The following is a 25,323-nucleotide window of genomic DNA, read 5'->3' on the forward strand; positions in this document are numbered from 1 at the left end:
GACTGTATATTCCTTGAATTGAACTACCTACCTTCCTATTAGTTTCAAACCACTTTCCTCCTGAGTTAAAAGCCCCTCTTTAGAGTTAATGTCTCCAAGTTTAACAGAGTTTTCGGGCTCTTTGCCACACATATCTAATGGAAACAGCTAGGAGGATAGACCGTACATACTTTGGATCTTTGACAAGAAGCCTTCTTATGAAGTCTTTGGCCAGGTTGCTGGTGTTGCTGAAGAACTCCTCGTCAAATGTGTAGTCAACGGCCGAAACGTTGGCCAGCGTCTCTTGCTTGTTGTCGCCCAGAAAAGGAGAAGCACCACTCAGACTGTAAAAAGGAAATTAACAATAAAGAAATGGACAATGAGGATCAAAACGTACTCGGTAAACAAAGCGGTTAATAAGTAATAGAAACAACTAAAGGGAGACATTTCTATGCCTATCCCCTAAACAAAAAGGGGATTTTTTTTCATTACAGGATCAAGTCTGCATTTAATAACTTCAACAAACTCTATAAACTAATACTCTAACAGTAAAATGCTGTTTCATCAACTAACTTATCCCAATGGGTCTTATAATTAAGGGAGAAGGAATTCAAACACTATTTCTGCTGCTGATAAGCTTTGACCCTTGAAACTGAGACCTTACTACTCATTGATAAATGAACGTGATTACAGAGCTTTGTAGAAACTTCTGCTGACTCATAAATCCAGCTTTGCTATCAAACTGAAGTATTTAGTGTGTGTTAGTCACAGTAAAGCCAGCTGGATGGCTCTCAGGCAGCAATTTTAATTGCACTTTCACACCTCTCCAGTGAATGCACAGAAGAAAATAAAATAAAAAAAAAGTTGATGGAGTGAAGGAATAAAAGACAAAAACAAGTTTTAATGGAAAAACTAATACAACAGCACACAGGGCTGAAAGGTTATTCATGTTGATTAAGTGTCAGTACTCTGGAGCTCAGGTGGTTAAACCAAACACTAGTGCGTGACAAACCCTAACCTTTCTTTTCCACTGAAGCTTCTACCCGTCAGCAGCAGCTGCTAATTAACATGCCAGCTGGGAGAGACTGGGAGGTGGTAGAGGTCAAGCTGAAATTCAGCAGAAATGTTTGGAATTACAGACTGTCTATGGCACAGCTGCTGAAAACAAAAAAAAAGTATTTTAGGCAGTTTTTCACAAAGCTAAGCAGTAATATTAGCGAGAATGTGTTAACTCAGGACTCAGAACATTTTATCCAATGTTTTCCCAATAATGCTTCACAAGTGAGGCTTAAAAATGCAGTTTTCACATTGTTATCCATCCATCGTCTTTCCCTTATCCAAGGTCGGGTGGCAGAGGCAACATGTTCAGGAAGGTAACCCAGACATCTCAAGGTGTTCCCAGGCTAGAAGTGATATATAATCCTTCCAGCAAGTTCTGGTCTGCCCCCAGGGACTCCTCCCAGTTGGATGCACCCGAAAAACCTCCAAAGGAAGGCGTCCTGAAGACATCATAACCGGATGCCCCAACCACCTCAACTGACTTATTTTGATGCGGAGGAGTCCTTCTCCATGGCCTCGCTGAATTCCTCCCATTCCCAAGTTTTAGCTTCAGCAACCACCAACGCTGAAGCCCTTTTTGGCCATTCGGTACCCGTCAGCTGCTTCAAGTGACCCCTGGACAACCAAGTCCGAAAGGCTTCCTTAAGCTTGATGGCTTCCCTCACCGGGTCCTCCGGTTACCATCACGACAGGCACAGTTCCTGAAAGCTGCATCTGCAATGGAGGTCCCAAACATGGCCCATTCCCTTGTAGGTGTGAAAATTCTTCCTGAACTCCCTCAGCGTAAGATCTCGTGGACAGGAGCCTCCACCAGACATTCCCAGATCACCCTCATAACCCATTTGGGTTTACCAGTTCTGTCTGGCAGTCTTCCCCGCAAGCGGATCCAACTCACCACCAAGTGGTGATTAGTTGACAGCTCCGCATCTCTATTCACCCAAGTGTCCAAGACATAAGGCCGCAGGTCTAATGATACAATTACAAAGCTGATCATAGACCTTTGGCTCAAGGTGGCTTTGCACCAGGTACTGTTATGAACCACGTTATGCTCGAACATGGCGTATGCAATTGACAATCCATGACTTGCACAGAAGTCCAAAAACAAAGCAACACTCGGGTTCAGATCAGGGAGGCAGTTATTCCATGTTTCGAGAGTAAAGCAGTTGCCTACCAATCGGAAGGTCAGTGGTTTTGACTCCCCGGGCCACATGTCGAAGTGTCCTCGGGCAAAACGTAGAACCCCGATTGGGTGAATGTGGCATGTAGTGTTAATGTGCTTTGAGTGATCAACTAGACACAAAAAGCTCTGTACAAGTACAATCCATTTACCAAGTTTGCAACGACAGGAGTTGGCCTGGCCAGGCTCCTGCCGCCAAGCTCACATTGCACCCAACCTTGAATTTTCTCCCCCACAAGTGGTGAGCTGAGCCCCAGGAGTCAGGGCCTGAAGTTGCCCCCCATACCTCCCTCCGGAAGGGTGTCTCCAGGGTTTTATCGGGCGAGGTGACTATTATACACTGGTTCCACTCCATGAAGGTCTTTGAATCGTTCTTAAAGGATAAGACCGGTTTTTTGACATTGGGCCCTTGATTTCACATTATAACATGATGTTCTACTCACCCCTGCTTGTTGTTGGTCATTTGGAGCTGTTCCGAAGATATTCGCGAGGCGTCTGGCTGCTCTCTTGAGATATTCGGCCATGAAACGGTTTCCTATGGGCAAGCTTATACAGGCACAAACTATGCTGTTTATAATTTATTAATTACTGTACACTAGCACTGATAACGTGGAGGTGCGTCGCTTACTTAAAAAAATCCGGGTTACTAATTTTGAATTTTAGCCGAATGAATAAATAGGCAGCAGGTCTGTGGGCTGTCTGTGGCAGTAGCACGACGAGGACGTCAGTAACACCCACTTTACGACAAAAAAATCAAAATTACAATAACCCGGATTTTTTTAAGTAAGCGACGCACCTCCACGTTATCAGTGATAGTGTAGAGTAATTAATAAATTATAAACAGCATAGTTTGTGCCTGTATAAGCTTGCCCATAGGAAACCGTTTCATGGCCGAATATCTCAAGAGAGCAGCCAGACGCCTCGCGAATATCTTCGGAACAGCTCCAAATGTTCAACAACAAGCAGGGGTGAGTAGAACATCATGTTATAATGTGAAATCAAGGGCCCAATGTAAAAAAAAAACGATCTTATCCTTTAAGGCTCATTTATGCACGTAAATAGGTACGTCCATTTCCAACATTGTGAAGCATCATGGCCCATATACTCCAATGCATGCTTTTCATTGGCATGGTTGTTATTAGGAAATACATCCACCAGAGTGGAGTTCCACCTTTTCCGTTTTTGTCTTCTTGTTTGTTCCTTTCGCTGCTCCCACGTGAACTATGTGAACTATATTGTGCAACACTGCCCCCACGATTACGAGTGGTACTGCTCCGTTTGGGTATGCATCCAGAGGGTCTCTGAAAAGGTACCACCTGAGACCAATTTGCCATGGTCCTACTCTTCGGGTCATGGGGATACTCAAACCCCTCCACCAAATTAGGATGGTGATTCTATGGACTTTCACATTTTCATGCTGAAATGAATCCAACTTAACAACCTGAATACCAAATTGGGACTCCAGCACAGCAAAAAAGCAACACTGGCTGATTCATCAGTTATTTCAGGTTGCGTTAAGCAAAGCCGTTCTACCTTTAAATTCCTATGAATTTGAAAGGTCAGCACACCTCACTGTTCCTCTGCTTAAGTGGCAAACGATCCATTTCCTGCATTATCTAGCAGAGCTGTGACAGCTGTTCAAGTGATTAGCATGAAGAGGGATTATGTATGTATGTATGTATGTATGTATGTATGCAGCATGTACATGAGCATGTGAGCATTTCTGCATGTTTCAGATCGTGTAATAAAACAATAAAGTAATGCTTACCTTTCACAACACCTACACACTCATTTTCTAAAGCATGTAATGTTCACAGCAACACATTATACAATGATAGGATAACATTTTTAGGTTGCCTTTACTTTCCCTGTATTCAACAAGCTGTATTTTGGTGAGAGCACTCTAAAATGTTTGTGTGGGCACATTGTACACATCCACTGTGCACTACGGTGTCGACATTTTTGCGTTTGGATTTGTGTAGGAGACACTAAGATGAGTTGTTTGGCAGCACAGAGAGCTTTGTAGCTTGACATAAAGAGACGAGGATGACATCAGAAATAGCCAACAGCAGTTGATCCGTTGGTCGCCGAGGGCAAGACCTTTTCTCTTGTTGCTCATTCGATCTGTGTTGACATGTCTGCAGTTGAAAGTGGAAATACTCAGGGGTACAATGAAAGCCTCTGGTTGCAGAAGGAGGCCGTGGCTCAGTGGCTAGAGTGGGTCGTTCAATACCCGGAAGGTTGGTGGTTCGATTCCCACTCTTGACACTCAAAAAGATTGGTCCACCTCCTTGTCATGGCTAAAGATTTTAGTTCAGTTGCCTCTAAAGTAGGCTGGCGTATAAAGATTTCATTAAACAGTGAAGAACACGATCTCTGGCTCATACCAGAATAGAAGTATTGACGACGCCATCTCCACAGCGCTTCACCACGCCCTCTCCCACCTGGACAACAACAACACCTATGTGAGAATGCTGTTCAACGACTTCAGCTCAGCATTCAACACCATCATCCCTTCAGTTTCATCACCAAACTGAGCAGCCTCAGCATCAACCCCTCCCTATGTAACTGGATCCTGGACTTTCTGACAAACAGACCCCAGTCTGTTCAGTCAGACAACCTCACATCCTCCACCCTCATGCTGAACACTGGTGTTCCACAGGGCTGTGTGCCGAGCCCTCTCCTCCACTCCCTCTTTACACACGACTGTGAACTGGTGTATGGCTCTAACACCATCATCAAGTTTGCAGACGACACAACAGTGATCGGCCTCATCACCAACAGGGAGGAGGTCCAGCAGCTGGCATCCTGGTGCGCTGACAACAACCTATCCATCAACACCAAAAAGTCCAAGCAGATCATCGTGAACTTCAGAAGAACTGCTGGGGGCACACACACACACCCATCCAGATCCAAGGAGCTGAGGTGGAGCATGTCCCCAGTTTCAAGTTTCTGGGGGGGTCCACCTCTCTGAGAACCTTTCTTGGTCAGTCAACAACTCCATCCTGGTCAAGAAGGCTCACCAGAGGCTCTTCTTCCTGAGGAAATTAAAGAAGGCCCACCTGTCTCCTTATTCAGTACCTCATCTGGGCCTTCTCTGAGTTGTAAACAAAATAGCCGGAGCTAGGGCTGGCCGATAAAACGATAGCTATCGAGGAATAACTTTTTCTCAATAGAGATATGAAACATGGTCGATATACTTTTCGATAGATTACATTCGTCCATCTTTTGACAGACAATACAAATAGCCAATCACAATGAGAGTTTCCAGTTGACAACGAGTGTTTGCTGAACCAATCACGTGGCTGGAACAGAGCCATGCCAGCAGCTACTCGTGACGTGTTTGTTTGTGCTGCTGGAGCCTTATAAAAAAAAAAAAAAAAAAAAGAAAATGAGTGCTCCCTCATCTAATTGGACATTATAGAAAATTAGGCACCTAATTTATCCCGATTATAAATAAATATTCATTCGTTAAATAGAATCTGAAGCCAAAAATGTTTACCAACAAGAAATGATCAAAGAACAAATTAATAAAAACAGAAATATGAAACAGCCTACCTCAGGAGCCTCAGCAATGTGGCTCATATCACTGATAAACAGTTAGTAGGGAGGCAAAATATTTAGCTTTAAGTCAAATGAAATACGAGCAGCTGAAAGAATTTCTCTTTAAATATGGTTCCCTCGTGGTTCAGGCTGTTACATTATTCATGACAAACAGAGCTGAGACCTGGGCCAGCAAGTTCAATTACGGAGAGGTCAAAGAGCAGCCGTTAACCTCTTTATGTCTCATCAAACAGTCTGACTGTCACGCTCGGTGAGTGATGACGCCTCGAGGTTTGTTAGAAAACCCAAACACAAATCTGAAGGTGGCCTTTGTTAAAACCCTGCAGGGACGCATGTTTCCACCATCATCCACCAGAACTGCTGGGATTTCAGATACTTACAGGATGTAGGTGATCACTCCAACACTCCTGTAAAGAAATTAAAGACAAAGAAAGAAAGAGAAGACAATTTTAACATCGTATCAAATCTAGAGCAACTTTGCATAAATTCAAATAGCATATGCACATGATGCTCAGTGGGAGGCCGATTGTTTATTTACTCACCACATGTCTGCCTCCAGTCCCAAAGGTTCATAGTTAACCACTTCTGGAGCTGTAAAACAAATGAACAAAAACTGAAGAGTCTTATATTTAGGTCAACACACATCAACTTTACCTTTAAATTCTCACAGATCAGATTTATTTTTTGTATTTTCTTGTTGCATTGTCTTTATAGTTTATTGTGAGTTTTATTTGAGCGTATCATAACCTCTGACTGGGTTCAACGATGACTCAGTCCTGTTATTTTAAAAGCTAGTGTTTTCGTATACACACACCAGTCAGAGCTGTGACATTCATCTTCTTTCCTTTTCTTGTCACATGTCCTTAGATGCTAAGTCAATTACTTTTTAATTCAAAAGAGACTTTGCATGGAATAAGAAAATGCAGTAAGAACCAGGGCTCAGACTAACAATGAGTAAATATTATATGACAAAAAATACATCCAATAAATTCTAAAATAGTCATTTTATTAGTCACTTATTCAAACATTTGCATTTATTAATAGTTTGGCAAACTGACACCATAAAAAGTACATTGTTTTTATATTTTAATCTACTAATGGTTCCTATTCGCAACACACCAAGTGATGGACACCACCACCTTGGCTCTGTTATTTAACACTTTTCTTCGAATACTCAGGCTGCATTTGATTTCCCCTGAAGCTTCAAGTCACGCTGAATAAAAAGAAATATGTTTGATCCGTCTTTATGTTAAGATTTGAATGAGCTTCAGCTTAGATATGAAGCACTTAGGTGTTGAGACATTCAAATGATCTTAATTTCTCCCATCAGATTTGCGTTGGAGCCTTTCCTGTAAAAGCTTCCTGTCTAGCTAAAAATGGCCAAACTACAATAATTAACTTCATGCTGGTTTTACAGCATCAGCATGCACCCGTCTCTTCAACAAAAACCCCTTTCAGCTCTCCAACCAAAAACCTGAACTACTAATTCTAATGATCATCACGGTTTCTGTCCCTGCTGGCACTCAAACACAGATTTTCCATTTTCTGCCACTTTATTTCCTCTATTTGGCTGCTGAAGACTTGCTGAACTGGGAACAGGCTGCATAATGCTGGTAGAGGGCACTGGCACTGGGAAGGTTGGAAGCTGCCACAGGCAAAGGTGTGTGTGTGTGTGTGTGTGTGTGTGTGTGTGTGTGTGTGTGTGGGCAGACAACAAGTGGGAAGTTGTGATTATCCCCAATCTATTATCAGGTCTCTGTCACTTCGTCCCTATGGCACAATTGGCACCAGCTCTCACAATGTGCAACCTTTGGGATGAAGCCAGGAAAACAGGGTGGTGCACTGAGCGTGTGTGTTTGTGCATGTGTTGTAGAAATGTTTGTGCAAACTCTTCCCAACAGTCACAATGTGATAATAAATGGGATAGAGACAGAAAAGAACACGTGGACATAAACGTGTGATACTGACCTACAAACTCGGGAGTTCCAAAAATGTTTTTAAAATCATTGCCAAAATCCATCTTGTGGGCCAAACCAAAGTCAATAAGCTTGATGCGTGGGTGAGGCACTGAGCGGTTCAGCAGCATGATGTTCTCTGGCTGGAAACAAAGAAGAAAAAGACACATTTAAGAAACAGACAGAAGAAGAAAACTGGTCTTCAGTGGTAATTTCTTTTCACAATGTTACTGGCCAGCACCCGCATCATTTTCCACCACTGACAGTTACACTTTCTTCACAGAAAGAACAAAAAGATACCAGTCAGCAATGAAACCAGGAGCAGTCCAACAGGAAGAAGGCTCGTCAGGGATGGAAATCCTATGCAAAACATGAGTAAAAACCTCTCTAGAAAGAGAACGGCAAAGATGGGCTTTAAGCGAAGCCATATGACAGAAGCCAGACATTTATATGGATGCGATACTTCTTTTAGACGAGCCCGTCTCTGCTTCAATTCATGTCCTTTGAGATGGGTTATGAGCCAGCAACAGGATTTAGTCTGGGAAGCAACACGAGCAGATTGGCTGTGGGCCGCAGTGGCACAAGAGACGGCGAGAAAATAAAATTAAACTCCTCCTTAGAGTTTTGGTTTTGTTCGATGCTCTACAAACCCTGAAATGTGCACACATATTTCCAAATACATTTATATATTTCAAACAAGCTTTCATGGTGTTTCTTCACATTGGATTGATATAGCCCTCTTAAAAGGTAGGGTAGGAGATCCTGGATTTTGAGTCCAGCGAAGCTGCATTTTGAAAATACACAGGTAAAAAGTCCCAACCCTTTTCTTCACTTTCCCCCCGAAGGCACGCCTCTAGAGTACATGAACTCGCACGAGCACGAAGGTGCACGAGCGCTGTTCTGACAGCAAGCATCGATCGTTGCCGTATTTAGTATTTAGTATATGCTAACTATACGTTTAATAATGCTAGGTGCTAGCCAAGCTGGCTCTTGTTTAGCTTCCTTTCAAGCTTCTGGACGCGTAATTCGTTCACGGAGCAGGGTACGCGCACAGGGGGAAGGAGGGGGAGGGAGGGGGAGGGAGGAGCAGATTGCAGCTTGATAGACGGCATCAGAATCCAATCATCGTTAACGGTCCGTTCATTATGATTGGATAGTGTTTTTCCTATATTGTACGTTCTAGAGGCCACTAAAACTTTTCATATTTGTGTCAAAACTTAATTAATTGGTTGCAATGGGGGTGTGAAGAGTATTTCAAGCAATATGTAAAAAAATGTTCCAGAAAAAGATCCCCTACCCCACCTTTAAGAGACCATGTATAATAATATTACATATATTGATGATACAGTACATGCTTCCATGCCATAACATACAGAAATGCAGTATCTACACCAAATGGCATGTGTCTAATGAGTCAGTCATTTGAGACTTGAGACTTGATCTTGTAAAAAAGGACTTGTGAACATGTCTGTTACAAACTGAATACAAACTGTTCTAGCTTCATAATCTGAATAACTATTTTAATGATGAGAAAAGGGAGCATTTTAGTTTAGGAAGGAGGCCACTGTGACCCCCACAGATTTCTCTGTTACATGATGAAGATCACAAGGGTCAGAAAATTAAAAAAATAATACACCTGGAGCATCAAGATTGCCACCAGATTAAGATCAGATTTATTGCCCTTGTACAGGGAAATACACCAACCACCCAGGGAGCATGGGAGTATGGTGCCTTGCTCAAGGGCACCTCGGCCGTGGCAGCGGTCAGTCAGCGGGAGTGGGAATCGAACCGCCAACCTTCCGGTTATTGGACGACCCACTCTAATCACTGGCCGCCCTGATGCCACCAGATCAGTCATTTCAAGTATTTTCATGAGAAGAACTGCAGACCGTAAATCGTTCACCAGGTTAGATTCAAACTGTATAAAAGATGATTGGTGGTATGTCAGAAATGATTAGTCTGCCCTCCCTAAAATATCATGCTCCAGTGCATAATAAGTACATTTGAATTGATCCAAAAAGAAAAAAAAGAAAAAAACAAACTACATTTTAGTTTGGACTCAGAAATGGTGTCATTATAGCAGCTTAATATCCAACAACAGCTTTTTAAAATGCTTAAGGAACAATGATGGAACATTACCACAGAAAGAAAAGATTTTTTAAAAAGAAGAAATTTGAACTGTTTTACTAAAACAAACCATTTCTCAGCATCAAAATAAAACTATAAACATGGAATAAAATTTAAAAAAAAAAACACGACTTTACCTTATATTGTATACCACTAATCAAAAAGTGATGATTCAACTCTGACACAGCATTAGCACATGTCCAATAGATCTAAATGGGTTGAGCTGACGACTGATGACAGTCACTCAACAGAACAGTCTTAACTAAAGCCCCCCACTACACAGTGCATAACAGCAGCTGATATCCAAAGCAGAGACTGCAGTGGTCAATAAAAGCTTTCACATTGATCAGAAATGGCTGACTGGACACGGGGGTTATTATTGTCTCCTGGTTTGAAGGCCAAATCTATGATTTGTGAGGATTGCTCAGTATGTGGATGCAGTCTGGTCTGTTTTCTCAGACGCCTGATAAGCTCCTTTAAGTGGAAATCTGATCAATAACACTGATTGTGAATCAATAATGATCAGTAACAACAGACCAAACACTGAGCAGGAAACGGGACCACATGGTGTAAACGCACTGCTCTGCTGTGGGCTCACTTTGACCTTCACAGAGCTGAAACTACCTACGCTCAATAATGAACAGGAGAGAGACCAAAAACAGATGAGTCATGGTAATGAACTAGAAAAACAGATAAAGAGAAACCGACAGGAAAGAAGTGGTCATTTTTGTTTGACATATTTGTGTCAATTCTGTTCTCCAGTTGGGAAGAAAGATGCTTGGACCCCGACCCATTCCAGGGGTGCTGGCATTTTAATGTGAGCTTAGGTAAGAAGGATAGATGTTGGGGGTTGTCTGTTGTTTGTGCACACACGCGTGGGAGGGAAAGCAAAGCATCTGATTGTGTTGTATAAACACGAGACAACCTTGCAGATGTTGCTGTTGTTGGAATTCACTGAGCTCCTGAGAGCGACCCATTCTTTCACAGATGTTTGTAGAAGTCTGCATGCCGAGGTGCTTGAATTTATACACCTGTGGCCATGGAAGTGATTGGAACACCTGAATTTAATCATTTGTAAGGGTGAGTTCATACTTTTGGCAATATAGTGTATATCAATCTTGCCATTATCAACCAAACAAAAACTGAAAATATACACATGAAAAATAAGTTTAAACAGTTTAGATCTTTTGCTGATTTGTGATTGAAAGGAGACAATGAGCTGCAGATTAATCTTCTGTTGCTTGACCTTCTGATTTACTGATCTGTGTTTTAAGCTTCAGATAAGCTTTTCTTATGAATGCACTGTATAAACCTGCTTAGCATTAGTGTTTTTTATGGAATAGGACACAGCTTTTGATTGTGAGTTCTATGTGATCAGCACTGACAATACAAGTCTAAGTTTAGAGACTCACAATATTGGCATCTACCTAATATTGGACGACACAAGCTTTAAAATATAGGCAATGACTAAAATTGGGGGTGAAATGTGGACTGGTTGTTGCTAATTTCAGGACTGAGAGGTTAATCTGATAGGTTAAAGAAGAATAAATGTGCACTTTTTATTCTTTTAAAAAGTCAAAGATAAATATGTCATGTTTAAAATGTAAATTTTGTCTGTTTTCCCTTTTTTTTTTTTTTTCCATATGACTCCAAATTTGTGCCACCAAAATAAATAATATTCAATTCCTCCAGAAGAAGCTTGATGATCGTTGGCAATTGCTCCAAATGATCATTTGGTAAATATTGGCATATTGACAGAATTGCAATATCGTGCAACCCTACTAATTTACAACAGATTACTTTTGCGTGGCAGTCTGATTCTGCCACGGGTGTCGGACAGAGCCAGATACCTTGGGGCAGTACCTTAAGGTCAAAGTGAGCGACTTGCTTGGAGTGCAGGTAGAGAACGCCATCCAGGATCTGCTTAAGGAACTGAGTGGCCTCCTCCTCGCTCAGCGACTCCTTTTCTGCCAGAAAGTCAAAGAGCTCACCGCCAGCAACACTAGATGGAGGAGAGAGAGGGACGCAGAGAGAATTAAAAAGAGATTTTTCAGCTCAAAGCCTGAAAGCAATCCCTGATTAACAGAGCTGAGCTGATGTAATCTAATCATCCCGATGCATTACAGCCCAACCGATTCACACTTTCAGAATACAAGTTGACCCGCGTTACTGACATTGTTTAAATGAGTAAAAATCCTCATTTACAAGATGCAAAGATGACTGTTTAACCATTACCCAATCTTAAAAGAACCTTCAAGAAAGAAAATCCATCTTTAAAAGAGTAGATTAGTTAAATGTGACTTCACATTCATGAAGAACATAAATGAAGGTTAATCCTTCATAATTCATATCTATTTAATTCACCTCGAACTCCTAAATATCAGTGATCTTACATCAACACAACAGCTGATTTATATTGTTCCTTATAACATCTCCTAATTGAGACTACTTACGCTGACATCAGTGCCTGCAAATCATCACCAATATACCACCCTTCATGTTATCCATCCTCTATATAAATGGTCTGATTGAGTCAATTTCACATCCCAACAGAAGATCAATTCATAAACCCCCGTCCAAGACTCAGGATTTACTACACAATCTATGAAATTCTTAGTGATAAGTAGTGATGAGGGGTAGTGGTAAAAGATGTGTCACCGTCACTTTAACTGATACCATGGTACTGTCACTTTACTGCATCCTTGCACCTTCTCCACTGCTTATGTGTCTTACTCAGGCCCTACGCCTATGTACACATTATTCACACTACAATACTGTCTACATGCAGCTCTTAGTACATGTAATCTGCATTCTCCAAACACTGTGTGTGCATACCTCATATATATGCACTCACTTAACAATGTACATATATTTACAATAGATATTTATTTCCTATAAGATTTCCACTGCACTTTCTGTAAATAATTCTGTATATTGCAGTTCTGGTTATACAGTATGCTAACTGCATTTCATTGGCTCTATCTATACTCAGCACAATGACAATAAAATAGAATCTAATCTAATGTGGAGATGGGGGAATGAACAGGTAGGACATTGATCATGGCCACAGCATCATAGTAATGTAAGAGAAAGCCTGCAGTGAGGGGAAGTGTGATAGTAGAAAGCAGAAGAAAGGCTGAATGCAGATAACTGTAAGTAAAGGCACACTTCAAAGATTTTCACACATGCAAACCCACGTCTGCCTTACAGTATTTCTGAGGAAACGCCCTGAACCAAAAGTCATGTTAACAGCAAATTCGTAACATTATCATTTCACATTTATTCAACCGGTATACAAAAAATTATTTACATTTTATGTGTAGATATAACTGAACCACCAATTAAACCCGTCCTGGTTTCTTTTGCAGGAACAGACAGATACACACACATTTCAACCTCATCAAGAAGGAAACACCACACCAGCTGCACAGCCCCTCCTCCCTCAGTGAACCCATGCCTTATTCCATCGTCTGCTTCAGTGGTTGACTAAGTATAAACACACATTCACAGACGGAAAAGATTGTTTCTTCCAGAATGCATCACCTCCGTCTCTTCTTACACAGGCTGGTTAACGTTTAGGGTCAAAAGACTCTGTCATGGCTGTATTCATTCAGAGTGAATCAGAAGGAGGTAAGGAAGCAGAAGACAAAGTAAAACAACAACTAAATGTGCTTCATCTGCGTTGAGAATGATGAAACATGGACTACAAAGTTCAACACAGTCATGACTGTTTCAGTGCTACACGAGCAGATAACCAACCCCTGATTTTTTATGACTCTTTGGTTGCTTGAAACAGTTTTTAAGAAAGTTACAAACAATGTATTATGTGAGTATGTATACAGTATGTGTAGCCCACCAAAAATAAGCTTAAAGTGATACTCCGGAGTAGATTCAACCTGGGGTCATTTGAACCGTGATATCCAGCCAAGTAGCCCACCCGCAGTTTTTTCGATATTGGCTGAACATCAACTGAGTTACAGAGTTATCCCGAATAGCTTCATACAAGGGTTAATGGATCCTGGTCCGTATCTCAAATTACCACACTAAAATCACATGCCATGACACCAAACTTCTACAGTAATACAAATATGGTCTGTACTCACCAAACGATGCATTTGGAAGTTTGAAAATAGTCCAGGAGTTTGTTATTATCAACACAAGCCTGATAGCTTCTCTGCAGCTAAAGCTGCGTCGACGTCACTTCAGGGAGCTGGGAGCTTCAAAATAAGATGAAGGTTGATCTACTACTGTAGACAACAAAGTATATGCTATATTCTACATGTTTTTTAATGAATTTTTATGTTGTAGAGTTGTGAAATTATTTTATCAATGGAGAAACTGAGCAGCCTTGCTTTGTTGTCTACAGTAGTAGATCAACCCTCATCTTACTTTGAAGCTCCCAGCTCCCTGAAGTGACGTCAACGCAGCTTTAGCAGCAGAGAAGCTATCAGGCTTGTGTTGATAATAATAAACTCCTGGACTATTTTCAAACTTCCAAATGCATCGCTTTGTGAGTACAGACCATATTTGTACTACTGTAGAAGTTTGGTGTCATGGCATGTGATTTTAGTGTGGTAATTTTGGAGATACTGCCAGGATCCATTAACCCTTATACGAAGATATTCGGGATAACTCAGTAACTCAGCTGATGTTCAGCCAATATCGAAAAAACTGCGGGTGGGCTACTTGGCTGGATATCACGGTTCAAATGACCCCAGGTTGAATCTACTCCGGAGTATCACTTTAAGATTAGCCATGGATCTATTGTTCACACGTGCCAAAGGTGCTGTAGACCTGAACAGGTTTTGCAGTTCCTTTCTATCACACATGATCAGTGGTCAGGAATGTGTCAGTTGGCTGCTCAGCACATTACACTCATCACTGATGGCTGTAAGATCCCAAGTCATTGATTTCTATGTCTTCCATGCATCAGTTGAGACCTTTTAGAGCAAACGTATTTGATCTTACTGTGTTTCAAGTTGAATGAAGACTGGGTAAACTAGTCTATCTGGTGCTTAGAGAAAAAAACTTGTCTTGTGCCACACGACACCTGTAATAGATTACAACTACTGTTGCATTTTACCATCCGTCTACCCTGGGTATGTGCTGTTTAGATGGTGATCTGACATTTCATAAATTTAGTGTTAAAAAACTAGTGAGCTTTCAGTTTTGCTCGTAAAGGTACCATTGTACAAAGTTTTACATGTGAAATTCGTTCCATGAAAGTTTCTCAAGCAGTGTGCCTCCAACATCAGAAATGCGTCTCGTCTTCTCTAGTGTGTGATAAGATGGGCGGAAAAAAACCAAACATCTCTTCAAGCTGCATATCATAAATCATTTTGGAATAAATCAGGGTTTTGAGGACGTTTTTTTTTTACATTATTTAAAAGCTGAAATAGACACATTGATGAGTACAATTAAAAAAAAACAGTGAAAGCTGATGTCTATAACTCTGATCATCTGTGAAAAACTCTGGAAACCTGTGCTGGCATCCATGTGGATGCCACTGTGATTACAATGCTCGGAAAGCTACATACCAAAAGTTAGTCAGCTGGGTTTTCTGAAGCAACACTTTCTATTTCTTTTTTCTTTATGAACCCACTATGTGTGAGAAGTCAAAATCTCATGTACTGGTAGGTTCAACAGATCTGCCTGCTCCAATAAATAAGACAAGGGCTCCACACAATCACAAAAAGTAATGTAATGGTCACCTCTATTTCTGTTTGTGTGTCCGGTTATCGAGGCTGAAGGTCACGTTTTCAGCATAAACCAGAAGTTAAGTCAAACTAAGGCAGAATTATAACGTCAACAACTTTTCTAAGAGGAAAACTTCCTCAGAAGAACCTTTTAACAGGCAGTTTTTAAAGTGTGCAGTTTCTAGCGTTTGTATTCCTGTACTCATCATTCTGAGTGTTGCTCTATTCCTTCCTATCAACGGTGCAGTTATATCCCCACGCCCCGGTACTTGCAGAGGAGATGAATATAAATGACTTTGCAGGCGGGCCTTCTTGGCGTTACCGCTTCATGCAACGCAACCGCCTCTATCAGAGCACGGACAGCGGTGTGTCAGAAACTGCTTCCAAGCCAAGGTCGACAGTTTCCGTGAGCTCATTGAAGAGCAGGTAACTGAACAAAAAGTGTCAGTTGTTGGTCTTGGATTTTGTGAAATAAATTTCTAAATAAATGCGCCTTATATATGTTTTTTTCCTCTTCATGACGCCTTTCTTGACTGATGCGACTTATACTCCTGATCCACTTATAATCCGGAAAATACAGTATATAGAATATGTCCTTTAGAAGTATGACCTCCATTTATGGAATAAATATAGAAGTCTCAAGAAGATAAAAAACACTCACAGTTCCAGGATCAGGATGACCTCTGCCTTGTTCTCAAAGACTTCATGCAGCGTGATGATGTTGGGGTGCTGGATCTCCTTCAGGATGTTCACCTCACGCTCTATGTCCTCCCTTGTCACCCCACGTCGACTTGACTTGCTACGTCGTTTCTTGATGAATTTGGCAGCATACTCCACTCCCGTGCTCCTGTGTCGACATCTTCTGACCACAGCAAACTGACCGCTGTCAACGAGAAGGGAGAGTGTTCAAGTTGCATTAAGACATCACCGTTCTTTTAACACTTTAAACAACTCGGATAAATGAATAAAACCACTAACAAGATGATGATGCTATCATAACTAGCAAGAATAGAATAATTTTTTAATGAAAAACCACCACTATTTGTGCACAAACTGGCAAAAATCAACAACTGATGTTGCAGATGAAAAATGAAATACAGCAAGCAATAATCTGCAAGGACACCCAGCTATGTGGTCCCAAAGAGTATACTAGTGTTCAGGAATAGTTTAAAAAAACAAAAACAAAAAAAACAGACTTCAGGCCATATATTAACTAGTTTATTAAGGAGACATCTTGGCCAAAATGAGAGGGTGGGAATATGAGGCGTGAAAAGGGTTGATCAGAAACAGCTTTAATAAATAAGTGGCTGATGAATCATGGCAGACGTCAACTGAAAACAGAGGTGCTAATAAACACTGAATTAAGACACCCACATGAATTCAATTCAACATCAGGGCAACATAATGCAAACCTGCGAAGGCATTTCCCACTTACATAAACATGCAAAGTTTAGTGTTCCATAAAGAAAATGACTCCTGGGTTATATCTCATACCCTTTGCTCATTTTTTGATGCCATATAATGCTTCTAATGTAAAGACAGAAAAGTGAGCCGAGTGAAACTGTAGCTCCAGTAAAAGAGTATTCACGCATTCCTGCAGAGTAAGATACAAAAACAAGCCTCGCTTTCACCTCCAGCAGTCCTTCATAATCAGTTTGACGACAGTGTGTTAATTACAGCCAAACTGCACAGCTTTCAGAGTCAGCAGCACGCTGATAAGAATCACAGCTCAGCACAGCTTCAACACAGCTGACAAACATCCAAGTATCATTCCAACACTCCACACACCCGACTATAAAGAGAGCTTTCCTACTTTAATTATTCATAAACACAAGGCTCTGATGAAATATCAGCATTTTGTAATGTTGGCATGGCAATGCCGAATCCTTAGAAACAAACAAATCTCAACATTTGTCCCTACTTTTTTTAAACAACTCAGCTTATCAGGAGGACTTGAAATAAGCCAAATGCCATTTCTATGAAGAAGAGGAGGTGGAGGTGGTAGAGGACTACAGATATCTGGGTGTACAGAGCAGACTCTACTCCTTGATGAAGCTTCATGTGACAGGTCATAAACACTGTTCGGGCAGCAGCCTGAACAGAGAAAGCCTGACGTCCCTGTCCCCGGCCACTTCCTCCAGCTCTTCTTGGGGGACCCCGAGGCGTTCCTAGGCCAGCCGAGAAACATAGTCTCTCCAACGTGTCCTGGGTCTTCCCCGGGGCCTCCTCCCAGTGGGACAGGCCCGGAACACCTCACCGGGGAGGCGTCCAGGAGGCATTCTCACCAGATGCCCGAGCCACCTCATCTGACTCCTCTCGATGCGGAGGAGCAGCGGTTCTACTCCGAGCCTCTCCCGGATGACTGAGCTTCTCACCCTATCTCTAAGGGAGAGCCCAGACACCCTGCTGAGGAAACTCATTTCGGCCGCTTGTATTCGCGATCTCGTTCTTTCGGTCACTACCCACAGCTCGTGACCATAGGTGAGGGTAGGAACATAGATTGACCGGTAAATCGGGAGCTTCGCCTTCTGGCTCAGCTCCTTCTTCACCACGACGGGCCGGTGCAGAGCCCGCATCACTGCAGACGCCGCACCGATCCGCCTGTCAATCTCCTGCTCCATTCGTCCCTCACTCGTGAACAAGACCCCGAGATACTGGAACTCCTCCACTTGGGGAAGGATCTCATTCCCGACCCGGAGAGAGCATTCCACCCTTTTCCGGCTGAGGACCATGGTCTCGGATTTGGAGGTGCTGATTCTCATCCCAGCCGCTTCACACTCGGCTGCGAACCGCTCCAGTGAGAGCTGAAGGTCACGGCCTGACGACGCCAACAGGACGACATCGTCCGCAAAAAGCAGAGACCCGATTCTGAGTTTGCCAAATCGGACCCCGTCAACGCCCTGGCTGCACCTAGAAATTCTGTCCATGAAAATTATGAACAGAATCAGTGACAAAGGGCAGCCCTGACGGAGTCCAACCCTCACAGGAAACATGTCCGACTTACTGCCGGCAAAGCGGACACTGGAAACTACCATGGCCTTTCATTTTAAAACTACAATTAATAAGTAAATCACATGAAATACCTTTAAAGAAAGATAAGTTTCTCAACTGAAGATACACGGTATCTTTACTGTTACAAACATGTTGGATTTTACACGTTTAATTTTACAAAACAAACAGGTATGAAGACTGTTTACACGTCTAATTTAGGGCTGCAACTAACGACTATTTTAATAGTCGACTAGTCACCGACTATTGAAACGATTAGTCGACTAATCGGATAATTATTCATTTTTTTCTTAAATTTAGCATGCAGTTGCTTTAATTATGTGGCAAATGATAATAAACAAAAAGAAAAATGGGTACTTCAATGAAAAATGCATCTTTTATTCAACTTTGCTGCTGATTCATACAAAAAGTAAATAAAAATGTCCCATCTAAAAACGCTTATTGAATGTACAATGTACATCAAAAACAAAACGCATTGGCTTGAATGTTACTTCAATCTTACCGAGGCGAGTCGGACTCCGTTTCGTTTAACTGCCCGACGTGCTTTTTCTTCAAATTTTCATTCATCACCGAGGTGCTGGCATGATACGCAAGGTCTGCTTTGCACCTTGCAAGTAATCTTTTTACTCACCGTATCCAAGCTAAAATGCTCCCAAACTTTAGAAGTTTTGCTAAGCGTAGCTAATGTGTTTGACATCGCTATTTCTGTGTATGTTACCGCTCGACAGTGACGCTATTCTGCATGAGCGACTCTCGGCAGAGATTGCAATTAAGTGGATGCCTCCCTGTTGGAAAAACACGTCTTGCGACAATGGAATTCATTGTCGACCATTTCTATTATCGATTTCAGTCGTTGCAGCCCTATTCTAATTGCGACTGTAATGATTTGGAAACCAACATGAACATCTATCATCAAATAGCTCCTGTGCATTCACATCATAACCATCTCCCTGTGCACGTGTTGTGTCCCTTCAGGTCCATCTGTAGTTTAGTGCCAACAGGCTGCAGATACAAAAATGGTCAAAGTTAAGTGGAATGACAAACGATTTGTGTGCAGATGGACTGCTAAAAGAGCACTTTCACTGTTAAGGCAGTCCAAATGTGGTGGGCCATTTCAGCATGACAAATTACTTTATGTAGAAACAACACAGGCGCTGTTATGGAAATTCTACCATCACGTTGCCATGCAGCGTTGTTATTGAACGCTGCTATTTGACAGGACAACGCTGACTCCACTGTCACTCGACCAAAACAGTGCCAGAAAAACCACTTGGGGAAGCGAGGACACTTGGCTGAGGGCTGTTGACGCCTCCGCCGACTGTGCCTCCTCAAAGCCCCGGCAATCATGAAGCACTTAGTGTACCAAACACCCACGGAGGGAAGAAGAGAACAAGGGGGTAGGGGTGAGAGAAAGAGGAGTGAGAGAAAATTAGAGACCGTGCCACATTCTGTCTTATTTTTCAGATTTGCAATAGAAAAGCTCCTCTGGCAACAGTTTTCGTTGCCTTGGCCCAAAAACACGGCTACAATGAAGTGAGAGTCCTGCACTGTCATCCGACTCCCACAGATCTGCCAAGACTACAGCGTCACAATTATGTGAAAGCACTTCAGTAATTTAGCTATACGTATGTTTCTCTCACTAATCCTTAAACTACAACAAGTCTCAGTATTTCATGAGTAAATGAAAGATCCAGACAACTAACACTGCCAGCTTTAAAGGAAGAGAGAAATTAGGGACAGCAAATTTAAAGGGGATAGAGAATCAAAATCATCTTTTTCACGTTTTTGGTGTTAGTTCTGAGTCTCCCCGCTGTGAGGAGTACACACGAAGTGCCAGCAAGTGTCAGAATCTCTGTTTCAAGTACTCCCCCTTTTTTGAATTGCCGCCAGAAAATGGGCAAATCCGTGTTTGAGCATTAAGTGACTTATCTTTCGGCGCAATTGCCCCCCCACACCCAAATCCACAGCCACCCCCTTTCAGACATGCCCCTTCGAGGGGAAAACAGAAACAGGTGTGCCTTCCAGGGCTGTGAAAGCGGACTACAATCGTTACATATTCTTACCCCGGAAAGCAATGTTCGCGATCAATGGCTTTTATTTATTTTTAACAGCATCCCCAGTACATACAACCAGGCTTCAGTCGGAATTTAATGCTCAGTAGAGGGTCAGTTCCGACTTTGCAACAAAATCAACCCCAGCAATCAGTACAGCCTGTAAGTATCACATTTTATTTTGTTTTAAATGTGTGTTGTGCCATATTCCTGTTGTAAGAATTGCACGTTAGCTCTGGCTTGTTCATTTAAAGGGAATGAGCTTTCTTTTCAGTCAGTGTATTACTCTATAGCTCTGTTTTCAGTGAGAGCAAGGGCAGCCAATAAAGCAACGGCAACCGAATAGCGCCAACACCTACCTGCATTTCATAATGAGGTTGCCAGATAAGCTCTGAAACGACGCCAATAAGGGCAAACGACGCATTCTAAACCCAGCATAGTAACAGCTGTTTCAGAGAGCCTTTCAGGGAGGTTCTGAGCCATTACAGACCCAAACAAATTTTTTTGGGCTACATATCACATCACAGAACAAGGATTAATGCCCCATTCAACCATTCTCTATCACCTTTAAATTGGAAAAACAGAAGAGACTAAAACACCCCTCTGTTCTGACCTATAACAATTGCTTCAGCAAACAGTATTGACCAAAGCAAAGTTGAACTTTCTTCAAAATCTCAACTTTCTCTGATTCCAGCTTCAAATATGTGATCATTTTCAGATTTCGGTCTTCTTCAGAGGATTTTGGTGTGAAATCCATGCAGTAGATCACCTGCAAGCTCTGTCGGTAACATAAAGAAAACAGGTCAAAGAGATGCTTTGCAAATCAGCCGAATCCTTCGCTTGGCATCAAATTCAGAATGAGCGCCCCCATTCAACCAAAAGCATTCTTTAAGTTTTAACATCTGACATTTGAAATTGTCCTCGTGCATATGTGGTTGAATGATTTGTAAATCACTGCATTCAGTTTGTATTTACATTTTACAAATCATCCAAATATTTTCAAAATGGGGGTTCAACAATAATATTGGACTTATTCTGGAAGATTACTGGCCTCAAAAAAGCAGAAAACAACTAAAACATGGTTTAATTATTTCCGCTCCTTCTAGGTTTAGTAAAGAAAAAGCATTTGAAAAAAAGATGAGCTAGTAATCCCTGTAAAATGTGAGGCGGTGACTGCACGTCGACAGTAAAACACACCGGCTTGTTTGCTGCTCCTTCAGCTCACGTTCACCACGGTTCATTTTCAGTGAGTCACTCCACTAATTCCAGCGTTTCTAATTACATTTGATGGTTTGACCTAAAATTACAATGCAAATTTCTTTTGTTCTCTACGATTTGTACAATGAACACCAAAATAAGATAGTGAAGGTAGACGTAAATTCAATAGACCGACTCCATAATGTGTAAAACTCTTTGGAGGCAAAGAAAGGAAGATATTGCTACAGTTTTTGAGGAAGTGGTGTAACAGTGGACTGCAGAATCACAAGGAACAATGGCATCACTGGACCAAAGAAACAACCAGCTAACAATAATATCCATGCCAAATGTTTGTTATATAGTGAACCAAATGTTTAAAAAATGCTTTGAGTATAACCACATAATAGCACGATTGTGGACCTTAAACCAAGAAGCAGCAATCTTAGGCCTTGTACACATGAAAATGTTTTTTTTTTGGTAAGTACAGATTTTTCTAAGCATTTGAGACTATCGCTCACATGCAAATGCAGTTTTAGGGAGTAAAACCAAACTTTTCGGGTGAAATTTTACACCAAATCTGACAGCAACATTTATCTGTGAACTGGAAAACAAGGACTTTTGGTTTGCAACATCAGACTCTGTGCCATTACTCCTTTGTCCAATATCAAAATATGTGCCATATTCCGCTTTGTTGCCATGTCGACAGGAGATGACAGCAAGATATTTCTGGTGCCAACATTGTTTACAGCACTTTTAAACATGTTTGGACATAAATGTAGAGTTACTCTCCAACTCTACTGAAGAAAAGAGAGTTTACTGCTACAAAATCCAACCCGAACCAGTGGCCAACGTCTCCGGATTCTGACAAGACTCGATCAGACCGAGTTGATTGAACAATTTTGATAATAAAAGGATTAGTGAGGAGCTTTGCCTGCACATTTAGGGAAGACAACTATGATGAGAGCTCCTGTTGGTGCTGCTAGGAAGGTTGCACACTTCAACTATTGCTATAATGCTGAGAAACTGAACTAAGAGGAATGATTGCTCTTTAAGGAAGTGACTTGTCCTGTGACTGAGCCAGAGACGTGAAGCAGACAATGTGAGGAGGAAAACAGAGCTGAGGATGAGGGCTTTCTCATGCTAATAACACTTCCACCCCCACTCAGTCTGGCCTCAACCTATTGTTGCTCAAGACACTGTCACTCAGGGCTCTGTGCCTGTCTAGATATTAGGTTCAGACATCAGGATCTGATCCGTTCCTTTCACAGAAACGGACAGAAAAGTGTGGAGGACTGTTGTTCACATGCTGTGCCTGTAATATAATACATATATATATATATACACACTCAAACACACACTATCTCTGAGCAACTGTTACACACATCTCTAACTGGATGAAACCACTACACTTTAATGCTTGGTCTTTGGGGAATCATTTTAGTTACAAAATGTGCAGCTGTAATATGTCAGCTATGATATGTTTAACAAACATAATTCAAGTTCAGCAGTTTGACAAGTCCTCACATGAGATGATGAAGTGTAAAAACCGGAAAAGTTAGAAAGTCGTTAGTTGCTGGCATCTGGAAGCACTCTCAAACCAGAAGATCAACTCAATCTAACGGCTATCAGCATCATCCTCTTAAAACTTTCCACAGCTGAAACTTCTGCAGGGGAAAATCTGTGAAGTTGGTGCAATATCAATGACAGGAAATCAGCTGGCTTTTCCTTGTTCGTCCTAAACAAGACGTTTACATCATCTGTGTTCTGCAGACATCCCGTCGCTCATTTTCACATCAAACTCTTATGGTATGTGCAGCACTGTGGATTCCATATGTTTTCATCTACATCTTTTATTTTCCCCAGTGACACACATACTACGGTGCTTTTGGATGAGAAGGCCTTAAGAAACAGGCAGAAAGCAAAATTTCTGAACATAAAAGAATGGAACTGATCAGGCACTTGAAAATACTTTTGTTGATACTTTGATATTTTGTTGGTGCTCTTATTGTGTCAGACGTTTAAATGCAAATGAAGCCTTGTGCATACAAATTCAAGGCAATTCACCCCAATTTAAGTCAAGACAACCCACGTCTCAACATTGGTGTTTTTGAGAATTCCATTTGGCATGGAAAGATGATATACTGTATACATTTCAGTGCATTAATGCCATATAGTGCACATCATGATTACATGACTTTACTACATAGACTTTCATGTTAAAACACCGGTGTCAGACTTGTAGTGAAGCATATTCGTGGCTCTGGGTGATTGCTTCATGAAGGGAGGAAGCTAAATAGTGGCCTCATCTATTCTTGGGTTGGGTTGACACACATGGAAGAATTACACTCTGAAGCTCAGCGCTCACAACTTTTGCAACAGCACTTTAGTTCAAATCTTTTAAGTATAACTGGGTTGGGTTAAAAACCCAGCATGAAAATGTTCAGGAGCCGTGCACTTTACATTTCCTTATCCTCCTTTGTAGTCATTTAATCTGAACAACAAAGTCTCCCCACACACACACCAAATCACGTAAATCTGAATAAAACATTTCCATCACCATCTCTCTGAAGCACGCTGTGTTAAAAGGATATAATAATAAAGCTAAAACGTGTGTGAGGGAAACTCAAACTAAAGCCCTGCGCTCCTGTTTTTTCCAACGCTCTCCCACTGTAAGCACATAAAGAGGGGAAAGTGAGCCCACCCTTCTTCAACAACACCAGCTGCACACATACAAACAAGGAAAAATGGCAGCAGTTCAACTGCTGCTCTCTTCCCTTGGTGATGTAGAGGAGAGAAAACAGAACCAAATGCTGCCTTGAAAACCAAACAGACTTTCTTTCTTAGAGTTTCATCTTTTACGAATTAAGACCCATCTAGAAGTTTGTAGGCATTAATGTAGTGTACTCCCCTTGTATGATGGACTCCATATGTTTCCTTACTGGCATAGACTAGCAAGGAAATCCCTCTCATCCTCAAGGGATATGCAGGGAAAACACTGACTTGCACAACCGCTGCTGAATAAGCACAAGAGATAGGGCTGAAATAATGAGCAGACACAGAAGAAATGCCTCCCTGGGAATCACTGACAAACAGAGGCAGGGAGGGTGTTTTTCCAAGAGTAGCTCACCCCCTCAACCCTCAACAGAGCAAAACCTCAGGTAGTCTGAAGGATCAAATTGCTTAGCTCGCTTTGTTGTGCTTGAAGCACAGACAAGGCTTCCCACTTTTGGCCTACTTGTTTCTCTAAAGGAGGGAAGGGGGTGAGAGGAATTGAGCAGGCGGAGGAGATGGTCGTTTGTGTCTACCAGAGCTGCCTGGGTGGGTGACAATGCATAACATGCAGAGCCTTACATAACTTAATTCTGATGGCTAGAGATTTCTTTCTGTGGAAAGATACCATGGTTACTGAACTGCAAACAGATGTCTTGCAGCAGGTCCATCACAAACAGTGCAGTTCTCCAAATCCAACAACTAATAAGACAGGTTGACTATACGCAGGAAGACCTAAT

General features: G+C 41.7%; 1 protein-coding gene across 2 annotated transcripts in view; it reads right to left on the reverse strand.

Moving 5' to 3' along the window:
- dapk1 (death-associated protein kinase 1) overlaps positions 1–25,323 on the reverse strand; it is a 78,761-nt gene that overhangs the window by 33,390 nt on the left and 20,048 nt on the right. For both annotated transcript variants that reach the window (XM_075467308.1, XM_075467309.1), the window contains exons 3-8: positions 16,219–16,440; positions 11,725–11,863; positions 7,748–7,877; positions 6,322–6,370; positions 6,160–6,186; positions 171–323 (exon numbers count right to left, since the gene is read on the reverse strand). In XM_075467308.1, the coding sequence (XP_075323423.1) occupies positions 171–323; positions 6,160–6,186; positions 6,322–6,370; positions 7,748–7,877; positions 11,725–11,863; positions 16,219–16,440 (720 nt within the window). The remainder of the gene's footprint in view (positions 1–170; positions 324–6,159; positions 6,187–6,321; positions 6,371–7,747; positions 7,878–11,724; positions 11,864–16,218; positions 16,441–25,323) is intronic.

The sequence above is a fragment of the Odontesthes bonariensis genome, chromosome 6 (genome assembly GCF_027942865.1).
Source record: "Odontesthes bonariensis isolate fOdoBon6 chromosome 6, fOdoBon6.hap1, whole genome shotgun sequence".
Taxonomy (NCBI): domain Eukaryota; kingdom Metazoa; phylum Chordata; class Actinopteri; order Atheriniformes; family Atherinopsidae; genus Odontesthes; species Odontesthes bonariensis.